Raw genomic sequence first — 19,974 nt, 5'->3', positions numbered from 1 at the left:
CACAACTACTGAGCCTATGCTCTAGAGCCTGTGAGCCTCAACTACTGAGCCTGCATGCTGCACCTACTGAAGCCCGCGAGCCTAGAGCCCGTGCTCCACAACAAGAGAAGCCACCGCAGTGAGAACCCTGGGCACCGCAACGAAGAGTAGCCCCCGCTCACCTCAACAAGAGAAAGGCCACGCACAGCAACGAAGACCCAACACAGCCCAAAATAAAATAAATAAGTAAATAAATAAATACATTTATTTAAAAAAATAAAGATGACAGTTCAGAGCTGCTGGTGATCTGGAGTTTGAGAAAGCGGTGTTGTTGGGAAAACCCTGATTCCACTGCTGACGGCAACTAAGATCTGTCTTGGCAAAACCACCTGATGGGTCCTCAAGCTCCTTTGCTGCCTCTGAAATATCACAGTAGAGCTCTGTTCTTTTCTCAGTTCAAAGCACTTTTTCTGCCTGTGATGACTCAGTGTGTAGGTGGGGGGGCCGAGTCTCTGGGGACACAGCTGTAACTGTGGCCATTCTGATGCCTCACTGTTGGCCTGCACAGCCCTCACCAGGTCACGTGAAAACGGAAACACCCTCAGCAGATGGGTAATAAAGTGACAGTGGATTAAATTCATTCATAAAGCGCACCGTGAGCGCCTTTTCTCTCCAGTCCTTTTCTCAGGGCGCCTCGGGTGGCAGACGAGGACCAGATTGTTCTAGAGAGGCTGTCTCGGGGAGGGCATCATCAGCCTTCCTGGGAGCCCAGACCTGGCCCTCCCGTTGGTCCTCGTCTGTGGGCTTCACATCTAAAAGGTGAGGCCTCTGAGGGAGCAAGTAGGACTCTTTCCTCAGGGGCCAGCTCCCTGTGTGGGAGTTTTTTGCCCTCAGAGGTCCTGGCGGCACCTGCACTCACAGCTTGGGGCAAACCCTGGTAGGGACCCCAGAGACAGCAGGCACTTTGCAGGGCTCCCTCCAACTCCTTCTTCCCACCATTCAGACCCCAGCACGTGACTAGATTCTACCCCTCAGCCTCAACCTAGATACGGTACAGCTGATCCTAGAACAATGATGCAGGGGTGGGGCGTGGCTAAGTGTGCTGACCCTCCGCGCCGTTGAGATTCCCATATAATTTACATGGCCCTTCACATACATGGTCCCTTTGAATCTGGTTCTGCAGCCATGGATTCAACCAACCTCCGATCAGGTAGTACTGTAGTATTTACTATTGAAAAAAATCCACATATAAGTGGACCCTCATAGTTCAAACCCATGTTGTTCAAGGGTCAACTGTATTTGAGCAGATGGAGGAAGTCTTTAAGGAAAAAGTCTTATTCTTTTAACTTCACGAATTATTCTCTCCGCGTTACTGCTGACCCCGGACACGCTTCAGTCAATGTGAGGCGAAGTATCCATCCTTCACTGCCATTTTCTACCAACCTCCAAGGCAAGCCTGCAATTTTCCCAACGGAGCCTGACTCAGGGGTTCTTCTCTTTGTCCTGTTTCCTGCTGCCATCTTGGGCAACTGTAATGTCCATGTTGATAATGAATTGTTTCATTCATTCATTCAACAACAACAAAAATTTTGAGCAGCTTCTGCTATGGGCTACTAAGCAGTGATAAAATAAACCACAAAATGGAGACCAGACTTGAAAATTCCCTGAACAGATAAAACCAGTTAAGCCATGTAAGGAAAAACTAATTTAGCTTATCCTGCAACACAAGTGACATTAGCTTGGGTCGCTTCTTGTAAATGCCTTTGAAAATCATAAATGAAACTTAAACTGTTTTCCAGAATTGGTATAAGATAACCATTTTAACCAATCCCCATTATTAGGAAAAACTTCAATGCTATAACCAATCACTGTAAAAAATAAACAGCCTCCAAATTTTCACTGTATAATCTGTCCTATAGAACACACACTTCTGACCTTCATTCCACTAATGTCTTGAAAGCTCCCAGTTCGTGAACTGTTCTTATGTGCACATTAAACTCTTACTAATTACGATTTTATTGATCTGGTGGTTTGAATTTAGCTGTTTCTGGATTTTTAAAATATTTATATATTTGGTTGCGTTGGGTCTTCGTTGTGGCATGTGGGCTCCTTAGTTGCCGCAGGTGGGCTCCTCAGTTGTGGCATGCGAACTCTTAATTGTGGCATGCCTGTGGGATCTAGTTTCCAGACCAGGGATTGAACCCGGGCCCCTTGCATTGGGACTGCGGAGTCTTAACCACCGTACCACCAGGGAAGTCCCGTTTCTGGATTTTTGACAGCAGAAATAGAAATACTACTATCAGTAATAATGATCAGGAATCGCCCGTTTGTCGTGCATTACATTTTGCAGTGTAGTTGCCTACCCGTGCTGTGTGAAGTCCTTATCTATCCTGGCTGTGTCTGCCTAGAGCCTGGCCTTGGTACCAAGCACAAGATAAGAACTTAACACTGAAAAATGTTCGTTAAATTTAATCGAATACCCTATAAAAGATGCTATTCATCTCTAGGTACAGTGATTCAGAGACAATTCTGTAAAACCACAGAATTTTTTTGTTGTTGTTGTTGCGGTACGCGGGCCTCTCACTGTTGTGGCCTCTCCTGTTGCAGAGCACAGGCTCCGGACGCGCAGGCTCAGTGGCCATGGCTCACGGGCCCAGCCGCTCCGCGGCATGTGGGATCTTCCCGGACCGGGGCACGAACCCGTGTCCCCTGCATCGGCAGGCGGACTCTCAACCACTGCGCCACCAGGGAAGCCCCCAGTTTCTTAAAAAAATAAATTTATCTATTTATTTTTGGCTGTGTTGGGTCTTCGTTGCTGTGCGCGGGCTTTCTCTAATTGCGGAGAGCGGGGGATACTCTTTGTTGCGGTGCACGGGCTTCTCGTTGCGGTGGCTTCTCTTGTTCTCAGAGCACAGGCTCTAGGCGTTCGGGCTCAGTAGTTGTGGCACTCAGGCTCAGTAGTTGTGGCTCTCAGGCTCTAGAGCACAGGCTCAGTAGTTGTGGTGCACGGGCTTAGTTGCTCCGCGCCATGTGGGATCTTTCCGGACCAGGGCTCAAACCCGTGTCCCCTGCATTGGCAGGCAGATTCTTAATCACTGAACCACCAGGGAAGTCCCAAGACCACAAAATTTTAAACACGACTATCCTAAAAATATATGGGTGGAAATATTACCAATTTCACCATTAATTTCTCTGTTTTGATCCCACAACTCAGGTCTAGGACCAGAGTCAGTGCCCGTGAGGTCTCTTTGCAGTCTGTGCGGGATTGGTAGGTTTGCCATGCGCTTCCATCCTCAGTGTGGGAGCTCTGGTCACAGGGTGTAGAGAGAGCTTTGCCTCCTAGGACGACACTTGCCCGCTTTGGTCACACTGAGGGGAAAGCCCTGGTGTGGAGAGGTTGGTGGCCGTGTGAGCCAGGGCACGAGCTCCGTGGTAAAGTTACTGTCTTCTTACACACATTGGAGACAGCCTCTCTGGCACTTAACTAGATAGGCCCTGGCCTTTACTCACTTATTTCCTATGTCTGTTGTTATCCAGGTGGCTGTGAGTCTTCATCTAGACTGTTTCTCATCCTCCCCACAAGGCTGGTCTCCTTCACCCTCAGTCCTCACGGGACAGTTGACGCGGCTCAAGTCTGGGACCTGCCAGCAACCGTCAGCATGGATGAGGGACATTTGCTCAAATCTCTGCTCCTCCTTCAAAATCTGCTAGGAACTGAATTTTTCATGCTTGATTTCTCCTTTAGGAACGATCAATACCGCCAGCTAATTTGGGGCTTTCATTCTCAGGTTGCTTGCCGACTTCGTTAGGGTATGAATGCAATTTCTCTATCATTTGCCTTCCTGTGTTTGCACTGGAACACGCCGTGGTGGTGAACAGGAGCCTTTTGGGGGGGACAGCATCACATTTTTTTACCCTTAAAACCTGTGTGTTCTCACTAGCTGCTTTGAATCCTCTGAATCTTTTTTAAGTGTTTTGAGTCACCACGTCTACAAACCAGCTTCTATAAACTTTTTTTTTAAAATTTAATTATTTATTTATTTTTGGCCATGCTGCACAGCTTGTGGGATGTTAGTTCCCCAACCAGGGATTGAACCCGCGCCCTCGGTGGTGAACGCATGGAGTCCTAACCACTGGACGGCCAGGGAATTCCCAAACCCTCTGAATTTTTTAAAATAGGGGAGCCCCAAACCATTTGCCGGGTAACACCTTCTTGCTCCCAAATCAATTGCTACTCTCTGGAGGAGAGTGCTGCTTCTAAGAGCATTTTTACCCCTAGCTCACTGCAGAGCAGGGGGCCAGTCTTGGGGTGGAAGGCTGCAGATGGAATGCTATTTCCATGCGCTGTGTCCGGAGGTTCCAGGAGGACCTCAAATATCTCATATAGTGTGTACTTTCTTTTTTTCATGTTGGCCGGGGCTGCATCTGTCACTTTTGCCTCTCTGAGCTCAGATTTGTCAGAAACCAGAACCCACCATAGATTCATCTTATTTTCCCTCCTCCGTCCTCACCACTCCCCCTTCCTCTCTGCCAAGGCTCAGCCCTCCCCTTCTTCAAGCCAGCTCCCATCTCCCTGGCTGTTGCCAGTTGAGTCCCAAATCACTCATCACTCTACAACTATGGCCTCCCACCTCCCCTGGCTTCCCTCCTCCCTAATTATTTAGCACTTAAGTGCATTTTTCTGTTCATCTGTAGTTTGTTGTGGACGTTTCTGTTTCTGTCACTTCTGTTTATACATATTTACAGTTAGTTCAATTATCTGTTCTAATGGCTATCGAGGTGGCATGAATAATTTAAAGGTAATTCACATTTGGCTTTGGAATGCCTTTCTGTACTCCCATTTGAGTTTGGGGATGTCTGATATTCTGGGAATTCACAGTTCAAACTCAGTAATGAAGCCACAGTAGAAAATGGCTTGGAAGGAAGTTGGGGTGTTATTCAGCATCTTTTCCCCTGGCCCCTGAAGCATCCTTTGGCTCCCAGCTCCGTGATGAAGTTGGAAAGCATCACTTCTCATATAGTTGCCTAGTTCTGGCCCCAGCAGAGCCTTTCCAGTCCCTTTGGGGTGTCTGTCTCAGCTGTTTGTCTGGTACACGTTGTCTCTATCAAGGGGGAAGGTAAATCGGTAGGCTGGCTTGGAGGAACACTATCAGGGCTCATGTAATTATCTGGGGAAGAAAAATTCCTTAATTGTAAGACTTTGCCAAGCGAACGTTCATTCAATATGTCTGCTCAGTGCACACACAATTGTTAACCAGTCTGATTACTTTGAAAAATTGTCTTTGCAAAATCCTTACCGTAAAATACGTGAGCATCATGATCTATGACTGAACATACGAACCGGCTTTAAGCTAGCAGGGTCCTTTCACGTAAACAGAGATGCCCACACAGGCTTGAGTAAACAGATGACAGTCACCGTGGTGAGCCCGGGCAAAGGTTTGCGGCCCTGACCACACCACGAGAAATATTTAAGTTTAGCGGATTTCTTACATAAACACTCTAACCTCAGACTCAGTCTGGGCAATTCCGTCGCCCTCCTCTGAGCTCTGCCCTGCCAAGACAGAGGAGACAAGGGCTGTTTTCAGAACAAACCTGCCTTGAGTCTCATTCTAATCGTGGGAGGAAATATGACTGACAACGTATCTGAAAGGTTGGATTTTTAAAAGCATTTCAGGAGACTTAAATACAAACCTAGGGTGCTAAAGAGAAGGGAAGCCTTGCCACGGAGTGTGAGTTTATGAAAAACTCAAAAGCATGGGTATAAACTCCCTCTGGCAGGTGGGTGGAAAGCCATCCTCCACTGCCTCCAAGATCCTCCCAGTGGCTTCTGGGACCATTTTGCCAGCACCCCTCCCCGACCTTGATCATCCTCGTTAATCCACAGAGCCGAGTGTGAGGCCTTGCCTGGGTAGGCACTCAACCCATGCTGGATTATTAGACACAAGTCTAGGATAAGAGATCCTGAATTTGGCTGGCCTCATAAATCTCTTCGTTGTCCACAGAATCTTCCTAGGAGGTCTGTGGTTCCTCAGATGGTTTCAGGATTCAGCTTGGGGCGGGAGGTGCTTGGGAGCCTGGAGAAGCCACAGCGGAGGAAGGGAGGAGAGAGATGCTGTGAAAAACACCAAACTTAATTCCTCGGCTCTGAAGGGGTATTGGGAATTGAGAGTGCCGTAAGGATGATGCATAACGTGCAGGTAGGGCCGCCATGGGCCAGGAGACGGACTGCTAGAAATGTGCACTCTGGCTTTCAACAAGTCTTTGCATAGCACCTTCTAAATGCTAGGCACAGTGGTGATACAAAAGTGGAGTTTGGGTTAATTATTAAATTTAGGATGCAGGAGGATAATTTAGTGAATTGTTTAAAATACTGATTCCCAGGATCATTTCTAGAGCGTTGAATATACTAGGTCTAAGTGAAGGTGGGAAGTTACATTTTTTTTTTATTTTTTATTTTTTGCGGTACATGGGCCTCTCACTGTTGTGGCCTCTCCTGTTGCGGAGCACAGGCTCCGGACGTGCAGGCTCAGCGGCCACGGCTCACGGGCCCAGCCGCTCCGTGGCATGTGGGATCCTCCCAGACCGGGGCACGAACCCGTGTCCCCTGCATCGGCAGGCGGACTCTCAACCACTGCGCCACCAGGGAAGCCCGGGAAGCTACATTTCTAACAAGTATTGCACGTAATTCTAATGCAGATGGTCCTGAGACCAGTTAAACAAAAAAATCGCGATTCTAAAACCTATTAGTAAAACTAGCCCACCCAAATGCTTGGGAGTCTGCTATTGACTGCCCAGAGACGATTTTGATGTTCAGGTAGCTCATATGGATTTAGCTTACCTTGAACACAGTGGCCATGGCCAGTCACGGTGTTGCTCCATGAAGTGTTCATTGTAGTCTTGGACTCAGGAAAGCAATGCTAGGTTAGGTGGCTGCATTTTGGACCTGAGGAGGATGCTTACCCCAGAGCCTAAGCAGCACAAAGGAAGAGCATCAGATTAACTAGGAAGACAACCCACACTGATAAGGCTGAGATCACAGGAGGGTGGCATAGCAGGGCATTTCATTCTTCTTTGTCTCATGTTGACGGCTCAACTACATGGTCCTACTCCATTTTCATGAAGTATTTTCGCCATCTTTTTTGGTTCATGACATTCATCTTTTGTCCTAGAATCAACCATCTTACTGAGACCTGAAGGAAGGCCCAGAGTCATCATTAAGAATGATTCTTTGGGGCTTCCCTGGTGGTGCCGTGGTTGAGAATCCGACTGCCGATGCAGGGGACATGGGTTCAAGTCCTGGTCCGGGAAGATCCCATATGCCACGGAGCAACTAAGCCCGTGTGCCACAACTACTGGGCCTGCGTGCCACAACTACCGAAGCCCGTGTGCCTAGAGCCTGTGCTCCGCAACAAGAGAAGCCACCGCAGTGAGAAGCCCGCGCACCGCAACAAAGAGTAGCCCCTGATTGCCTCAACTAGAGAAAGCCTGCACACAGCAATGAAGAACCAATGCAGCCAAAGAAAGAAAGAAAGAAAGAAAAAGAAAGAAAGAAAGAAAAAAGAACGGTTCTTTGGACAATCCCCTGAATCTATGGTTGTTTTAATGCAAGTTCAGAACCTGGTGCAACTGTGGGTAACATCCCACGGACAGCTGCCAGGTAGGGGGACTCTGGCCTTTCAGGAAGGGACATAGCTATTAGTGTCTCATATCCAGTGACCAACGGTGTCTGCCCAGATCTGCGGACACTGGCTTGCTCTCAGGAAGTTTATGGGGTCTAGCAGAAATCTTGCCTATCTCTTGATGGCTAAGGGCTTGAAACTAAGTCAGATCTTCGAATTGACCAAGAGCTCAATCTAAAACTGAGTAAGAGTTGTTCTCAAAGTGTGACATGGGGGCCTGTGGGCAATCTGCCAGGGACACGATGACATGATGTAGGCCATGAAATCTGCCCCATGATTTCTGAAACTTTTGGTATTTATGTATCTCAATAGTTTTTCACGACATGAGCTAAAATCCTTTGCTTAACGAAATCCTCCATCGGTGTACACTCCCGACACCAACTGGATCTTTCAACTCCATTCAATTCAGTTCTGACACTCACTGCGCAGTTAGTGCAAACCCCACAGGTTAGAGAGCAGTGTCCCCAACCAATAGGACCGCCCACTTCCAACACCAGTCACTGGTGTCAGCAAGTGGGCTGACACATGCTCAGTGAGGGGACGGATGAATTTGCTCAGAAAATACTTACTGATCAACTACTACCTTCCATTCCACTACTCTGTGGGCTTGGAATACAGTGGGGAATGCCCCAACACGTTCCCTTCAGTCATGGACCTTGTACGTCAAATTCCTTTTCTTTTTAAGACATTCTGCTTCACACGTGGTAGCAGCCCAATAGGGGTTTGTAGAATAAATAAACTAGTCAATGAATTAAACAATGTTACTCAACAATGGTAAGATCCCTTATCAGGAAAACCATACAGTAAAACTTGTAATTTTGTGGGAATGGCATTTGTGGTTACCCTGAGCCAGTGGTCCCCAGAACTAGGAGGCAAGCTGAGGTTCTGTGTGAGCCTTGGGGAGACCAGGTCAGGTAGGACCTTGGTTGCCAGGGGCAGCGTCTAAAGCCATGTGGGAGAGTTTGACCCCAAAGCAGGGCAGGGGTGGGAGCCCAGGAGCTGGCCCAGGGATTGGGGCTGCTAGGCAAGCTCTACATTGACACAGCACTCTACAGTTTCCAGAGCTGCTTCTATCTCGTCTGCGTTAGGCCTGAGAGGGCTCCAGTGACAGGTGCTACCTGGGCTGCTCCCAGAACAAGGGTCTCAGATAGAGGAGTCCTGGAGCAGGGACCCTTAGGGATGGCTTGGAGCACAGATGCAGATGTATCAACATCCCAGAGCATCACAACAGGCTGCAGGATTTAGGAGGTTAGCATTTCATACGGTCCCTGGCGGTCATCACCATTTTGGTACCATAGATCCCTTAATCAGTCAGATGAAGTCTGTGTAGCCTTTCTCAGGATATCTTTAAATGCCACGTATGATTAACGCAGGACAATAGTGAAATGCAGTTATTAAAATGTTGAAAAAGTTATCAAATTTGATTACAGCAATATATGTGGCTCTTGACACATGAAAAAACAGGATAGTGGCACATCTGCCTTGTTAGATGATGTGCTACTGCGATGCGCATAATCGCTACTGTGACTGCAGAAACTGTAACATTAGAATGCCGGTGACTTCGACTGCGACAGCCACAGGTACTGTGAGTATTGCTGTGATTTGCTGCTGACATTCATAATCGAAGGAAATGTTACATTACGGTTAGAGGTTAGTGAATACAAAGATGTACTTTTTTCCCCATCCAAGTTCATGGACTCTTAGATTTCAGCACTATCCCTTGTTCAAAGTGTAGCTATAAGAGTTTTTTGGGGTCCCTCGATCCATGGCTGCACTAAAGTCTAAGGAAACAGTGAAGCTCTGATTAGTAACCACCTGTTCTGCCACAATGCTCAACTTTTCCGGTGGATATGGATTACAGGTTTTTAACAAATGCTATAAAAGTGCACTTATTACTTAATTTTTACTCCCTTGTACATACACATTTATACAAAAGCAATGGACAAATATGTGTAGGTGGACTTTCCTGGAATAAATAAAGTAAGCTTCATACACCATCTTATCTATCGGCAGGTGTAAATTATGTTAAAGAACAGTCCCTGGGTAATGTTAGACAGGAGGATTCTCTTTGAATATCCGTCGTGAAGAACACTGATGTATTGTTTTAATGGAGTCAGCACATTCCAGTTAAAACAAAGAGAATAACCCTAGAAGTAGAGAAATAATAAGAATATTAAGGAGTGGATTGGCTAATTGCCTTGCCGCTACTTTCCTGAGTCCCCATTCATCTCTCCCTTGCTTTTTGTTCATCACTATGGTGTGTTCCTCTGTCAGCTTTCAGAAGATCCTTCTGGTCTGGGTCTTAACCCTTGCAGGTGTTACTTCAGAACCCTGAGCAGAGAGGGAGCAAGGCCATAGGTCTCTGTGTGCCATGGTGGTCACTGTGGCCCTCACCATTTCTGGTCTGTTAGTAGTTTCTTACATTGCAGTTATAGAGGCAGAGAGAAATCAGGATCTACCCTTCTCGGGAAGATTTCTGTCTAAAACCCACCATGCCAAAGGTTATGTGATTTTTTTGTTTTTTTTCATGCCTTGGCCTCAGAAGAGATGGTAGGTAACTAGCTCTTTTCTAAAATAACGTCTTCTCCTGCCCGTGAGTGCCTCGGTCATCATGAGTTCATAAGCCCATTAATTAACCTGCCAAAGACCTTTCTTCTCAGTGGAGGCTGCTCATCACTCAGCAGGAGTGTATCCTAGTAGGGTTAGTGCATGAACAGAAAACAAATCCATCGGAACGTGAGTTATGACATCTAGGAGTTAAAACGAGCCCACGTGATGGGAAAACCGTGGAGTTCCCAGCGACACCTGGATTACACGTCCTTCGGCGTGAGTGTTGAGAAGCTCTCCCCCATCTGTATTCAGGATGCTCTTTTTTTCCTCTCCTTTTTTTGATGAATTGGAGTTGCCTGGTGAAAGCAGGTAAGGAAAGAAGTCTCTGGCCTAAAGCCCTTGGAACATAGGTTTGTAAGATTTTTTTTTTCCCCTAAAACATTTTCAAAAATAGAAAATGAAACTTTAAATGGCAGAGGAAAATAACAAGCAGAAGGGAACTGCGGGAACTTCGGGGGACTTCGGGGACTTCCCTGGCAGTCCAGTGGTTGAGACTCCGTGCTTCCGATGCAGAGGGCACAGGTTTGATCTCTGGTGGGGGAACTAAGGCTCCACATGCTGCTTGGCCAAAAAATAAGATGAAAAGAATTGAAAAAAAAATTAAGTAAAAATCATTTCGCGAGAAAGGCTGCTCACTGGGCACATTATATAGAGAACGAATTGACTGTGAACCCTCATAATCTTGAAATAGATTTATATGTCGGAGATGCTAGTTCACTGTGTATTCGGACAGGCATACACGCAAATAAAAGGCAGGGACGGGGGTGGGGTGGGGTGGATGACAATGGGACTGTGACACTTCAGAAACATGAAGCAGGGCTTCCCTGGTGGCGCAGTGGCTGGGAGTCCGCCTGCTGATGCAGGGGACGCGGGTTCGTGCCCCGGTCCGGGAGGATCCCACATGCCGCGGAGCGGCTGGGCCCGTGAGCCATGGCCACTGAGCCTGCGTGTCCGGAGCCTGTGCTCCGCAACAGGAGAGGCCACAACAGTGAGAGGCCCGTGTACCGCAAAAAACAAAGAACAAACAAACAAACAGAAACATGAAGCAAAATTATTCTCAGGACAGACAGTCTTTGCGTGGGGAGGCTTTTTACTTATTAAACAGCGTTTTGGAACAAATTAAACTGCACATAAAGATACATTATGGGCAGAGCAGCTAACAAGCGGGGTCACTGAGGGTGGAGTACAAGAACATGCAGGATCTGATGGCAAGGGCTTTTGCAGGATGTGCCTGGGGGACATTTAAGATATTTATGGTGACTACTTTACTGATACTGCTTAGAGGACAATCACTGCTTGTTTGTTCCTGAGTCCTTGGTTTTGTCTTAACTTTTATGTAATTTTATATTATTGTAGGGAAGAAATGGAAACAAGAGAGGGTCAGGAACAATTTAAGGGCTGGAAAAATGAAAAAACATTTGCCAAACACCCGACCTTTAAGGGTCACTTCTCTTGCCCTATGGGCCTGTGAGAGCTTAATGGCCATTGAGATTCATTCATCAGTGGAAGAAACTGGCATAAACCCATCAGTTTCTAGGTAAGTGATGTAAACTTCCCTGGCACTGAAAAGTAGTTCTGGATATAAAATGTATTTTGTTCCAAAGGATATTGCCACTTTCCAGCAGTCAGAAGATTTCACAACTGACCTGATGTTTCTCTGTCTGTTATTTTTTCCTTGTTATGTTTATAAAGCTCTCGTTGCATTCACAATTTTCCAGGAAATCAGTGTCAGGTAACAACCCCACCATGAAAAGCCACCTCTAGAGAGCAGTCAGCGAGTCTTATCTGGCACTGAAAGCTTGCTGGTTGGTTTTCTACATACATGTTTATTTTCAGTTCAAAGACAATATAGAAAACTCCATCGTGGAAAATGTTACCTTTTAGTTCACACTCTTTTAATCCCCCAGTCCCCATAAAATAAACATTCTAAAGTGTAAGCAGTGGGAAATAATGTAAACTCTGCGGAAACAGAAAATAAATTAGTTTCTTTCAGACTTGGTGGAGGTCCTTTTCCTGAACACTACACTCTGTTACAAACAGAATTCATCTTGAACGAAGAATAAATCTTTGGCCCATTTCACCATTTCCCCAGCATTGCGTAAGAGCATATTTCAAATTCACTTTCTTCTCCAACTGCAGCAAAAAGGCAAGGAGTAGTTTGTGTTTGTGGAGCCTGAAAAACAGGAAAAAAAAATATTTCGGTGGTTTAAGAACAGCTTTTTTCCCCTGGTGTCAAACTGTTCATATATTATAGCTCTAAAGCTGGAGACCACAAGAAAATATAAGAGCAGACAAGTGATGCTATTCACAAGACAAGGCTGGGATCATTGCTTGGAATCTTTTTACTTATGAGCAGTGGAGAATCCGATTCTGCACCACTTGGGACCGAGCCAGCATGGACACGGCAGGCAGCAGTTCTGAATTTCCTAAAAGATTTTGCTTGGGGACCGTGGCTGAAATTCCATGACTTCTAAATTTGGAATCTACAAGTTTCCAGGATCCTGTCAAGTGAGAACATCCAGGATTTTAGATTAGCAAGCCTGTTGCCTTGGATTTCAGTTTCTCTTTTATAGCAGGCACAGAGAGCAAGGTCTGAAAAATGCATTTAGGACAAGAATGGAAGTGAGTGAATCTGGAATTTCTTATTATTGTTAAAGCTTTGTTGTTTTCCCGCAAAGGGTACTAAGACTCTCTGTCACTGTGAATTCTGCAATCTCTTTAAAAAAGAAGTGATCAAGCTACATTTTAAAAAGAAAAAAGCAAACAAAACACCTAAGTACCAAAAAAAAAAAAAAATTCATCAGGAGAAATGTAAAATACAAGCACTTGGCCTTTGATCTGAATTTATACAAGGAGGAATTTATCTCCTCGGCCAAGAGTTCAAACTCGGCTGGAATACAGCGAGCCAGCCTCCCACGGATGAGGGCAGGGTCTGGAGCCAGAAGGGATGCTTTATTCCCTTCAGAACAGAAGACGGTGACCAAGGCAGGGGACTAGGAGTTTCAAATACTCCCCTGATGTCTGGTTCAAATCAGGGAAGTAAACAGAAAACAGAAGCATCGCAAGCATAGTAAACATTAACAAAAAGAAAATATCTTTGATGTTAGGAAGGGAGGTCTGCCTGGTGCGGACCTTGCCCCTCCTCTCAGTGACGCGCCAGCCTCCTGTCGGTGGCTCTGGTGACCCTAGATACGAAGCACAGTGACTACTGGGGAGGGAAGGTGGGAGAGACGAGGCTGGGCTCGGTGGAAGACCCGTGGATTGACCACATGACCTCGGTATCAACAGTTTTTATAGTTAAAGAGGCTTAGAGTCTGTGGTTCCATATTTTCAGAAAACTCAAAGGGTTGGTAAAGGTATAGAAAGTCTGAATATAAATTAAAAAAAAAATCAGAAACACAATAGCGAAGGTGCAAATGAATCAGTTGTTTATTGTTTATTCAGTGGGGAAAATTTTTTTTTAATTTGATTTAGTGTTAAATCTTTTGGAAGATAGAATATATAAGACATCCAATCATGGTATGTGAATAATAAGAAATTACAAAGTGCCCAGGCAACGTGAGTGACCAGAGGCAGAGACTGGAGTGACGTGGCCACAAGTCAAGGGCTGCTGGCAGCAGCTAGAATCTGGAGAAGGCAAGGAAAGGAGTCTCCCCTGGAGCTTCTGGAGGGAGTGTGGCCTGCTGGCACCTTGATTTCAGCCTGCTAATACTGATTTCAGACTTCTAGCCTCTAGAACTGTGAAAGAATCAATTTCTGGTATTTTAAACCACCAAGTGATTCGTTATAGCAGCCATGGGGATAAAACACACACGCACACCCCCATAAGGGGGGTTCTCTCCTATTTATTAAACTAAGACAATTTCATTGTATTTACCCTTATGTTACTTATTGGTAATGGCACTTGGTTCTTGGCTTCCCTGTGCTGACAACCATCTTGTTTTGGTTCCCACTGTTGAATAACAGAGGTTAAAGTTAAATACACTACCAAAGTGACTTTATTATTTATTATAAATTTATTTTATTTATTTATTTTTGGCTGCGTTGGGTGTTCATTGCTGCGCGTGGGCTTTCTCTAGTTGCGGTGAGCGGGTGCTACTCTCTTCATTGTGGTGCGTGGGCTTTTCATTGCGGTGGCTTCTCTTGTGGCAGAGCATGGGCTCTAGGCGTGTTGGCTTCAGTAGTTGTGGCTCGCGGGCTTCGTTCCTCCGCGGCATGTGGGATCGTCCCGGACCAGGGGCTCGAACCTGTGCCCCCTGCATTGGCAGGCGGATTCTTAACCACTGTGCCACCAGGGAAGCCCCTGAAAGTGACTTTAAAGTAAAAACGAAGTCAACCTCAGTAGTATTTGTAAAGTTGATGGCGACATATTTTGACAATTTTTTTAAAACCTGAAAAGTGAATAATTTAGAATCATTTAGATCATGAATTTTTTTTTTTGAGATTTGCTTTTGAATTGAGGAGAAGTGAGTCTATTTATTTCTCTTATTAGTGAAGCTGCATGATAGTCACTGGGTGCTTATTAACCCGTTTGAATGTCTGATAAAAAATGGCTTCTGCAAAATGGAGAAAATTTCAAGTTCATAGCATTTGGTTAAAACTTTCACCTTACCTTGCAAGTTCTAATTTTTTCAAACCAACTGGTAGATTATAACTAATGACATAACTGAAGCTTTTCTCCAGGCTTTTCCAAAAGCGCATCCAAGCTTTTCTCATTGACCTATAATTTCTTATATATTATATTAACCATGTGTAAATTTAGAGTTATTAGAAAATTCATATTTTTCCAGAGTTTGATGAAATATTATTTTTCTTGCTTTATTTAGAAAAAAGTATAAGATGATTAGATCCACTGCCTCTTGGGAAGTTTCTTTTAAAAGGGAATTAATTAAGAACTTCACAACGGTTAAGCCTCAAAACATTCCATTTTAGTTAGATAACGGAGATTTAATTGTCACCATCTTTTAGAGATGTTAAAGATTCCATTTTAGATTTAATTATCACAATCGTTTATTTAAGTAGCTTGGGCTTCCAGCCTATTTTGGTTTCTGCCTGGGAGTGGGAAAAGGGGCGCTCCCTCGGTCCCAAGGACAGCTTGGGGTGAGGAACTGAGGACTTTTTCTTGAAGCACAACGGTGATGAACAATTTTTGAGCTGCTTCTTGAAAAGACAGAGTTTCAAAATTAAAATCAGAGAGCCCTGGACCTCCCCCAGGAAACCCTGAAACTCTGTGGTTTACAACCTGGGGATAAGAGGCTCTGTCCACAAGCAGCGTCTGGAGATTAATTTATAATTATTAAATATCACTGAAAATTTCGGCTCGAAAGGAAGTTTAGGGAAGAAATGAGCTGGTATTATACTCCTTTTTGCGTGTGCAATTCAAGAAAAACAATTATAGCAGGGCCAGAGTCAATTTGATTCCGTACTAACCACAACTTTGCACATCAGAACAAAGTAAGGGAGTGTCTGAATCCTTCAGGAAATCTGCCAGGCTTTCTTGAGTTCATCTGAATCCTGCCAAGGCCCAGAAATACGATGAAGCTTCCAAATGAGAAACCCAAAGTGGGGGGGGGGGACACCTCCAAATCCAATCATCTTCTAACAAAAGACTGACCAGTAATGTCACAGGATCAGTTTCACTGGGACAAACAACTCATTTTAATTAGTTCTGTTTGGTAACATCCAAAAGAATGAATCATGCCCTTAGTCTAACAATAGCGAAAGCACGACAGGGAAGCTTTGGAAAAAAGCAGCAAGAGCTCAAATTCTGGTGACTCCCGGGCACCTCCCGCTCATACGGTTTCCTAGAGGGTGAGATAAGCAGGGAAGGTGAGGACGTGGAAGGAAAGACAGCAGCCCTCAACCGAGTGGCTTCTTCCACGTGCGACACGTCACGTCTGCAACACATTCTGCAAGGAGTAAGGAGGGTGATGCCCTGCAGCTGAGTCCAGAGAAAGAGCTGGAGCCTGACCACGATGTGAGCCAAGCAGCCCACCGGACATTTTCTCTCCTGATGCTCAAATGTGTCCGAGCTATCATCCAAGCTTTAACATTTGTATTTTGTGCATTTTTAATAGCCACAGACCTGTGACTGTTAGTACGAGTGGTCCCTGCCTGCCGTATGTGAGAGGCGACAGGAAGCAGGAAGAATGTCTGCGGGATCGTTATTCTGAAGGATACCCGAGAGGGAATGTTTGCTTTGTACAGTGGTTTTCTCTTACAGCACTGGATGGTCTGCGATTATTCAAGCAGGGTCAAGTGATGGGTTTTGAAACACTGCCTACCAAGCCTAGAACAAGGTTTGGCAATTCATACAGAAGAAAGAACCCTGGATAATTGAGTGGGAAAATGACATTCAATGAGAGACTTAAGTAAGAGATAGCTCTAGTATAGTCTGACTGAAAAGAATTTTGACAAAGTCATAGCTTTTAATACTCAATTATCTTTTGTTATTAAAAAAAATCACCTGGTTATCCCCAAATTATGGGTCTGTTCAAAGAGCTGGTTATCATCTTCCAGAATGGGCCAAAGTTCATTTACCCCGTGAAAATCTTTTGGTTTGGGAAAGAAAGGATGGGGTGAGACCGAGAGTAAGTGGATCTGGGTTGAGTCTTGGCTTTTGTACTTATCAGCTGTGCAACTCAGGCAAGTTGTTGATGTCTCTGGGCCAGAGTTTCCGCAGTTCTGAAATTTGAGGCCAGCATGACATGTGACCGTGGATGGCAAAGCATTTCCTGCTACAGCTATGGAACGAGAGGCAGGGCTGAGTAGTGGAAAGGCAGTATTATTCCTCTGCTATCTGGTGGATCAGGGCCATCCCTCAGCTACCCCCTCTTGTGACCCCAGGGGACAGGACAACACCTGCCTGCAAGGGGTGCAGTGACTGCCCACGAGAGGTGCTTAGCACAGTGCCTGGCCCATTGGAGGGAATCCCCAAAGGTCTTGACCCCCAACCCCTGCTCAGTCTTTGTTTTTAATTCTCTCTCTTTTTTTTGGCCGTACCCCGCAACATGCAGGACCTTAGTTCCCCGACCAGGGATCGGACCCATGCCCCCTGCAGTGGCAGTGTGCAGTCTCAACCACTGGAGGTCCCCCTGCTCAGTCTTCGAACAAAGTCCAGAGGGATACTTGTCAGAGAACTTGAACACAAGGATTTAGATGTAGGTACTGGTAAAGCTAAGGACACGCCACCTGGCATTACCTGAGCCCCAACTGCAATAATTAAGGCATAAACGCATTTATATGACCTGTTTGGAGAGCAAATAAAAATGGACCAAAAGGCTGGAAAAATACTCATCTATCTGAGAGAGATGACAGAATTACACACACTTGTTCTGGAGAAAAATGACAAGTGGCAGAAATGTAGCATAATGGGTTGACATGACAAGGGAAATGAGTCTGGACACGGGTCAACTCAAAGTTTAAGAGGAATGATATTGTGATTTTCCCAAGGCCTGGCTGGGAAACCCAAGACATTCACACACACACGCACATGCACAGTCATATCAAAAGACCAAAATAACTCTGTTATCAAAGGTCAAGTTTATGGGCTTCCCTGTTAAGTTAGTCTCCGTTAGTTCATTTTCTGGAGTTTTCTTTTTCAGACATGACAAAAGATTTGAAATGTGATTGTGGTTAAAACTAAATACAGCTCCCACTCATCAGCAAAACACGCATACAAACACCACCAAACACCACACACACAACCCAAACCGAACAATCCCACAACTTGTATTAATGTGTCTCTTACCTTCCTCATCATAGCCTAAGTCTTCAGTGTTCTAGTAACAAAGACTTGCAAAAAAAAAGAAAAAAAAAATCTCCCCACGTTCACTACTGATAGTCAGACAAACAAATGCGGGAGTCCTGTGTGCTCGGCTCAGGGCGTAACTCAGGGACAACTGGAAAGGAGGGTCTTTAGGTCAAGCAAGGTCATCTGGAAGGCCCAGAATGTACTGGCAAGAGGGACGGGTGCTGGGCGAAGGAACCGGAACAGGAGGCAGTAGGGAGAAGGAATGGGGGTGTTTATGGGGAAGGAATGCGTCTTGAGAATATGGTGAGGAATTGTCTGATATATGGGATGGGGAAAAGCAGCTCCAATTCTCTGAGACTTCTGACTGGGAGTTTCCCAGGGAGGAGGGTTGCAGCGGGAGGGGCGGGGGGGCCCTTTTTCTTCGTGATGGGAAGCTGGGACAGAAGCCAGCAGGTGTGCCTGCGGCTGCAGGACCGAGGCACAGACGTGAATGAGACCAAAGGCCCCCCGCTGTGGGCCGCCTAAGCCAGCGCCAAGACAAGTCCAACCCTCTTATACTGCGCAGACCCTGAATCATCAAGGGCTCTAATTTCTGCTGCCCTGTCCTTCCTGTGACTCACAGGACCCTTGGACGTAGACGATCTGTCCCACCTCTATGAATCTTTCCAGTGGTATGAGAGCCCAATCCCCCTGTTGTGCGACAGTGTTATGGGTTAGATTGTGTCCCCAAAAGGTACGTTGAAGTCCTGACCCCTAGTACCTCTGAGAGTGACCTTAACTGGAAACAGGGTCTTTGCAGATATAATCAAGTTAAGAAGAGGTCAATAAGGTGGGCCGCAATTCAATGCAACTGGTGTCCTTTAAGGAAGACAGAGACACACAGGGAGACAGAGGAATGTCAAGGATCAATGGGCACTACCAGGAGTTAGGAAGAGGCCAGGAGGGATTCTGCCAGAATCTCAGAGAGTGCATAGCCCGGATGACACCTTGACTTTGGACTTTTGGCCTCCAGAACTGTGGGAGAACAAATGTCTGTCGTTTAAGCTGCCCAGTTGTGACACTGTTATGGCAGCCCCAGGAAATGATCATACTGGAGTCCTCTATCACATGATTCTAACTCTGTAGCAAGAGATACGTGGGATGAAGGTATAGTTGGTATAGTTAATGACAGAAGATATTAGTTTTAATTCTCGAAAAAGAATTTACAGGGCTCCTTTGTTATAGCAAGAGATGCCTTAAAACAAATCTATATTCAGAGACAGTGTGACTGACTTTCACTGGAATCGGGTCCAGGCACACCAAGGACCTGACCATCTCACTGCATATCCACACCCAGGAGTGACCCAGGGCATGGCTGTAACCTGGTAGGAATTCACAGTAACCAAGTGAGGAAATTACTTATCAGACCATTTCTGTAATAAACATCAGAAAAACCAAACAAAATAAAACTAAAAGAGATTTGAACTAGGGAAAAAAGAAAGAAAGAAAAAGTAAAAAGCACAATAGCCTACCTGAATTGAGTCCTGTGAAAATCCTTTTCACTTAGAACAAGCCTTTAACTTGCTCTGTTTCCGTATCAAGATCGATGTCATAGAAGCAGGGCCGAGTCGGCAGTCCTGGCATGGTGCTCATCTGGGGGAGAGAACAAAAGATTATATATTAGCCAGTGCTGCAAGGGGATCATGCTGGACACTGTACACCTAACGACATAAATTTACTATATAATTCAATTCAGTCTCATGTAACTTTGGGTTATATATACATGTATATTTTTAAATTCACCATCTGCTATTCCAATCTTTGTTTAAGGAAATGAAATCCCTCCATGGTCCCACAGCATACCATAGCTCCAAAACAGTGATTTTCAAACTCTTTTTACTAAGTCAAATCTTAGTGCTGAAGCCCAGCAAAGATAAGCCCCTCTGGCTGAAGGGGACAGTGGGTGTGGAAGGA

General features: G+C 45.5%; 1 protein-coding gene across 1 annotated transcript in view; it reads right to left on the bottom strand.

Annotated features, from left to right (window-relative positions):
* Positions 1–11,356: 11,356 nt before the first annotated feature.
* The window catches only part of MTHFD1L (methylenetetrahydrofolate dehydrogenase (NADP+ dependent) 1 like), a gene marked incomplete at its 5' end in the record, with an annotated part of 196,300 nt that continues 187,682 nt past the window's right edge, over positions 11,357–19,974 (bottom strand). Inside the window, 2 exons of the mRNA XM_082669412.1 lie at positions 11,357–12,441; positions 19,533–19,653. Of these exons, the coding sequence (XP_082525538.1) occupies positions 19,564–19,653 (90 nt within the window). The 3' untranslated portion in view covers positions 11,357–12,441; positions 19,533–19,563. The remainder of the gene's footprint in view (positions 12,442–19,532; positions 19,654–19,974) is intronic.

The sequence above is a fragment of the Grampus griseus genome, assembly GCF_964374135.1.
Source record: "Grampus griseus genome assembly, chromosome: 13".
Lineage (NCBI taxonomy): Eukaryota > Metazoa > Chordata > Mammalia > Artiodactyla > Delphinidae > Grampus > Grampus griseus.
This window is presented reverse-complemented; position numbering and strand designations above follow the sequence as displayed.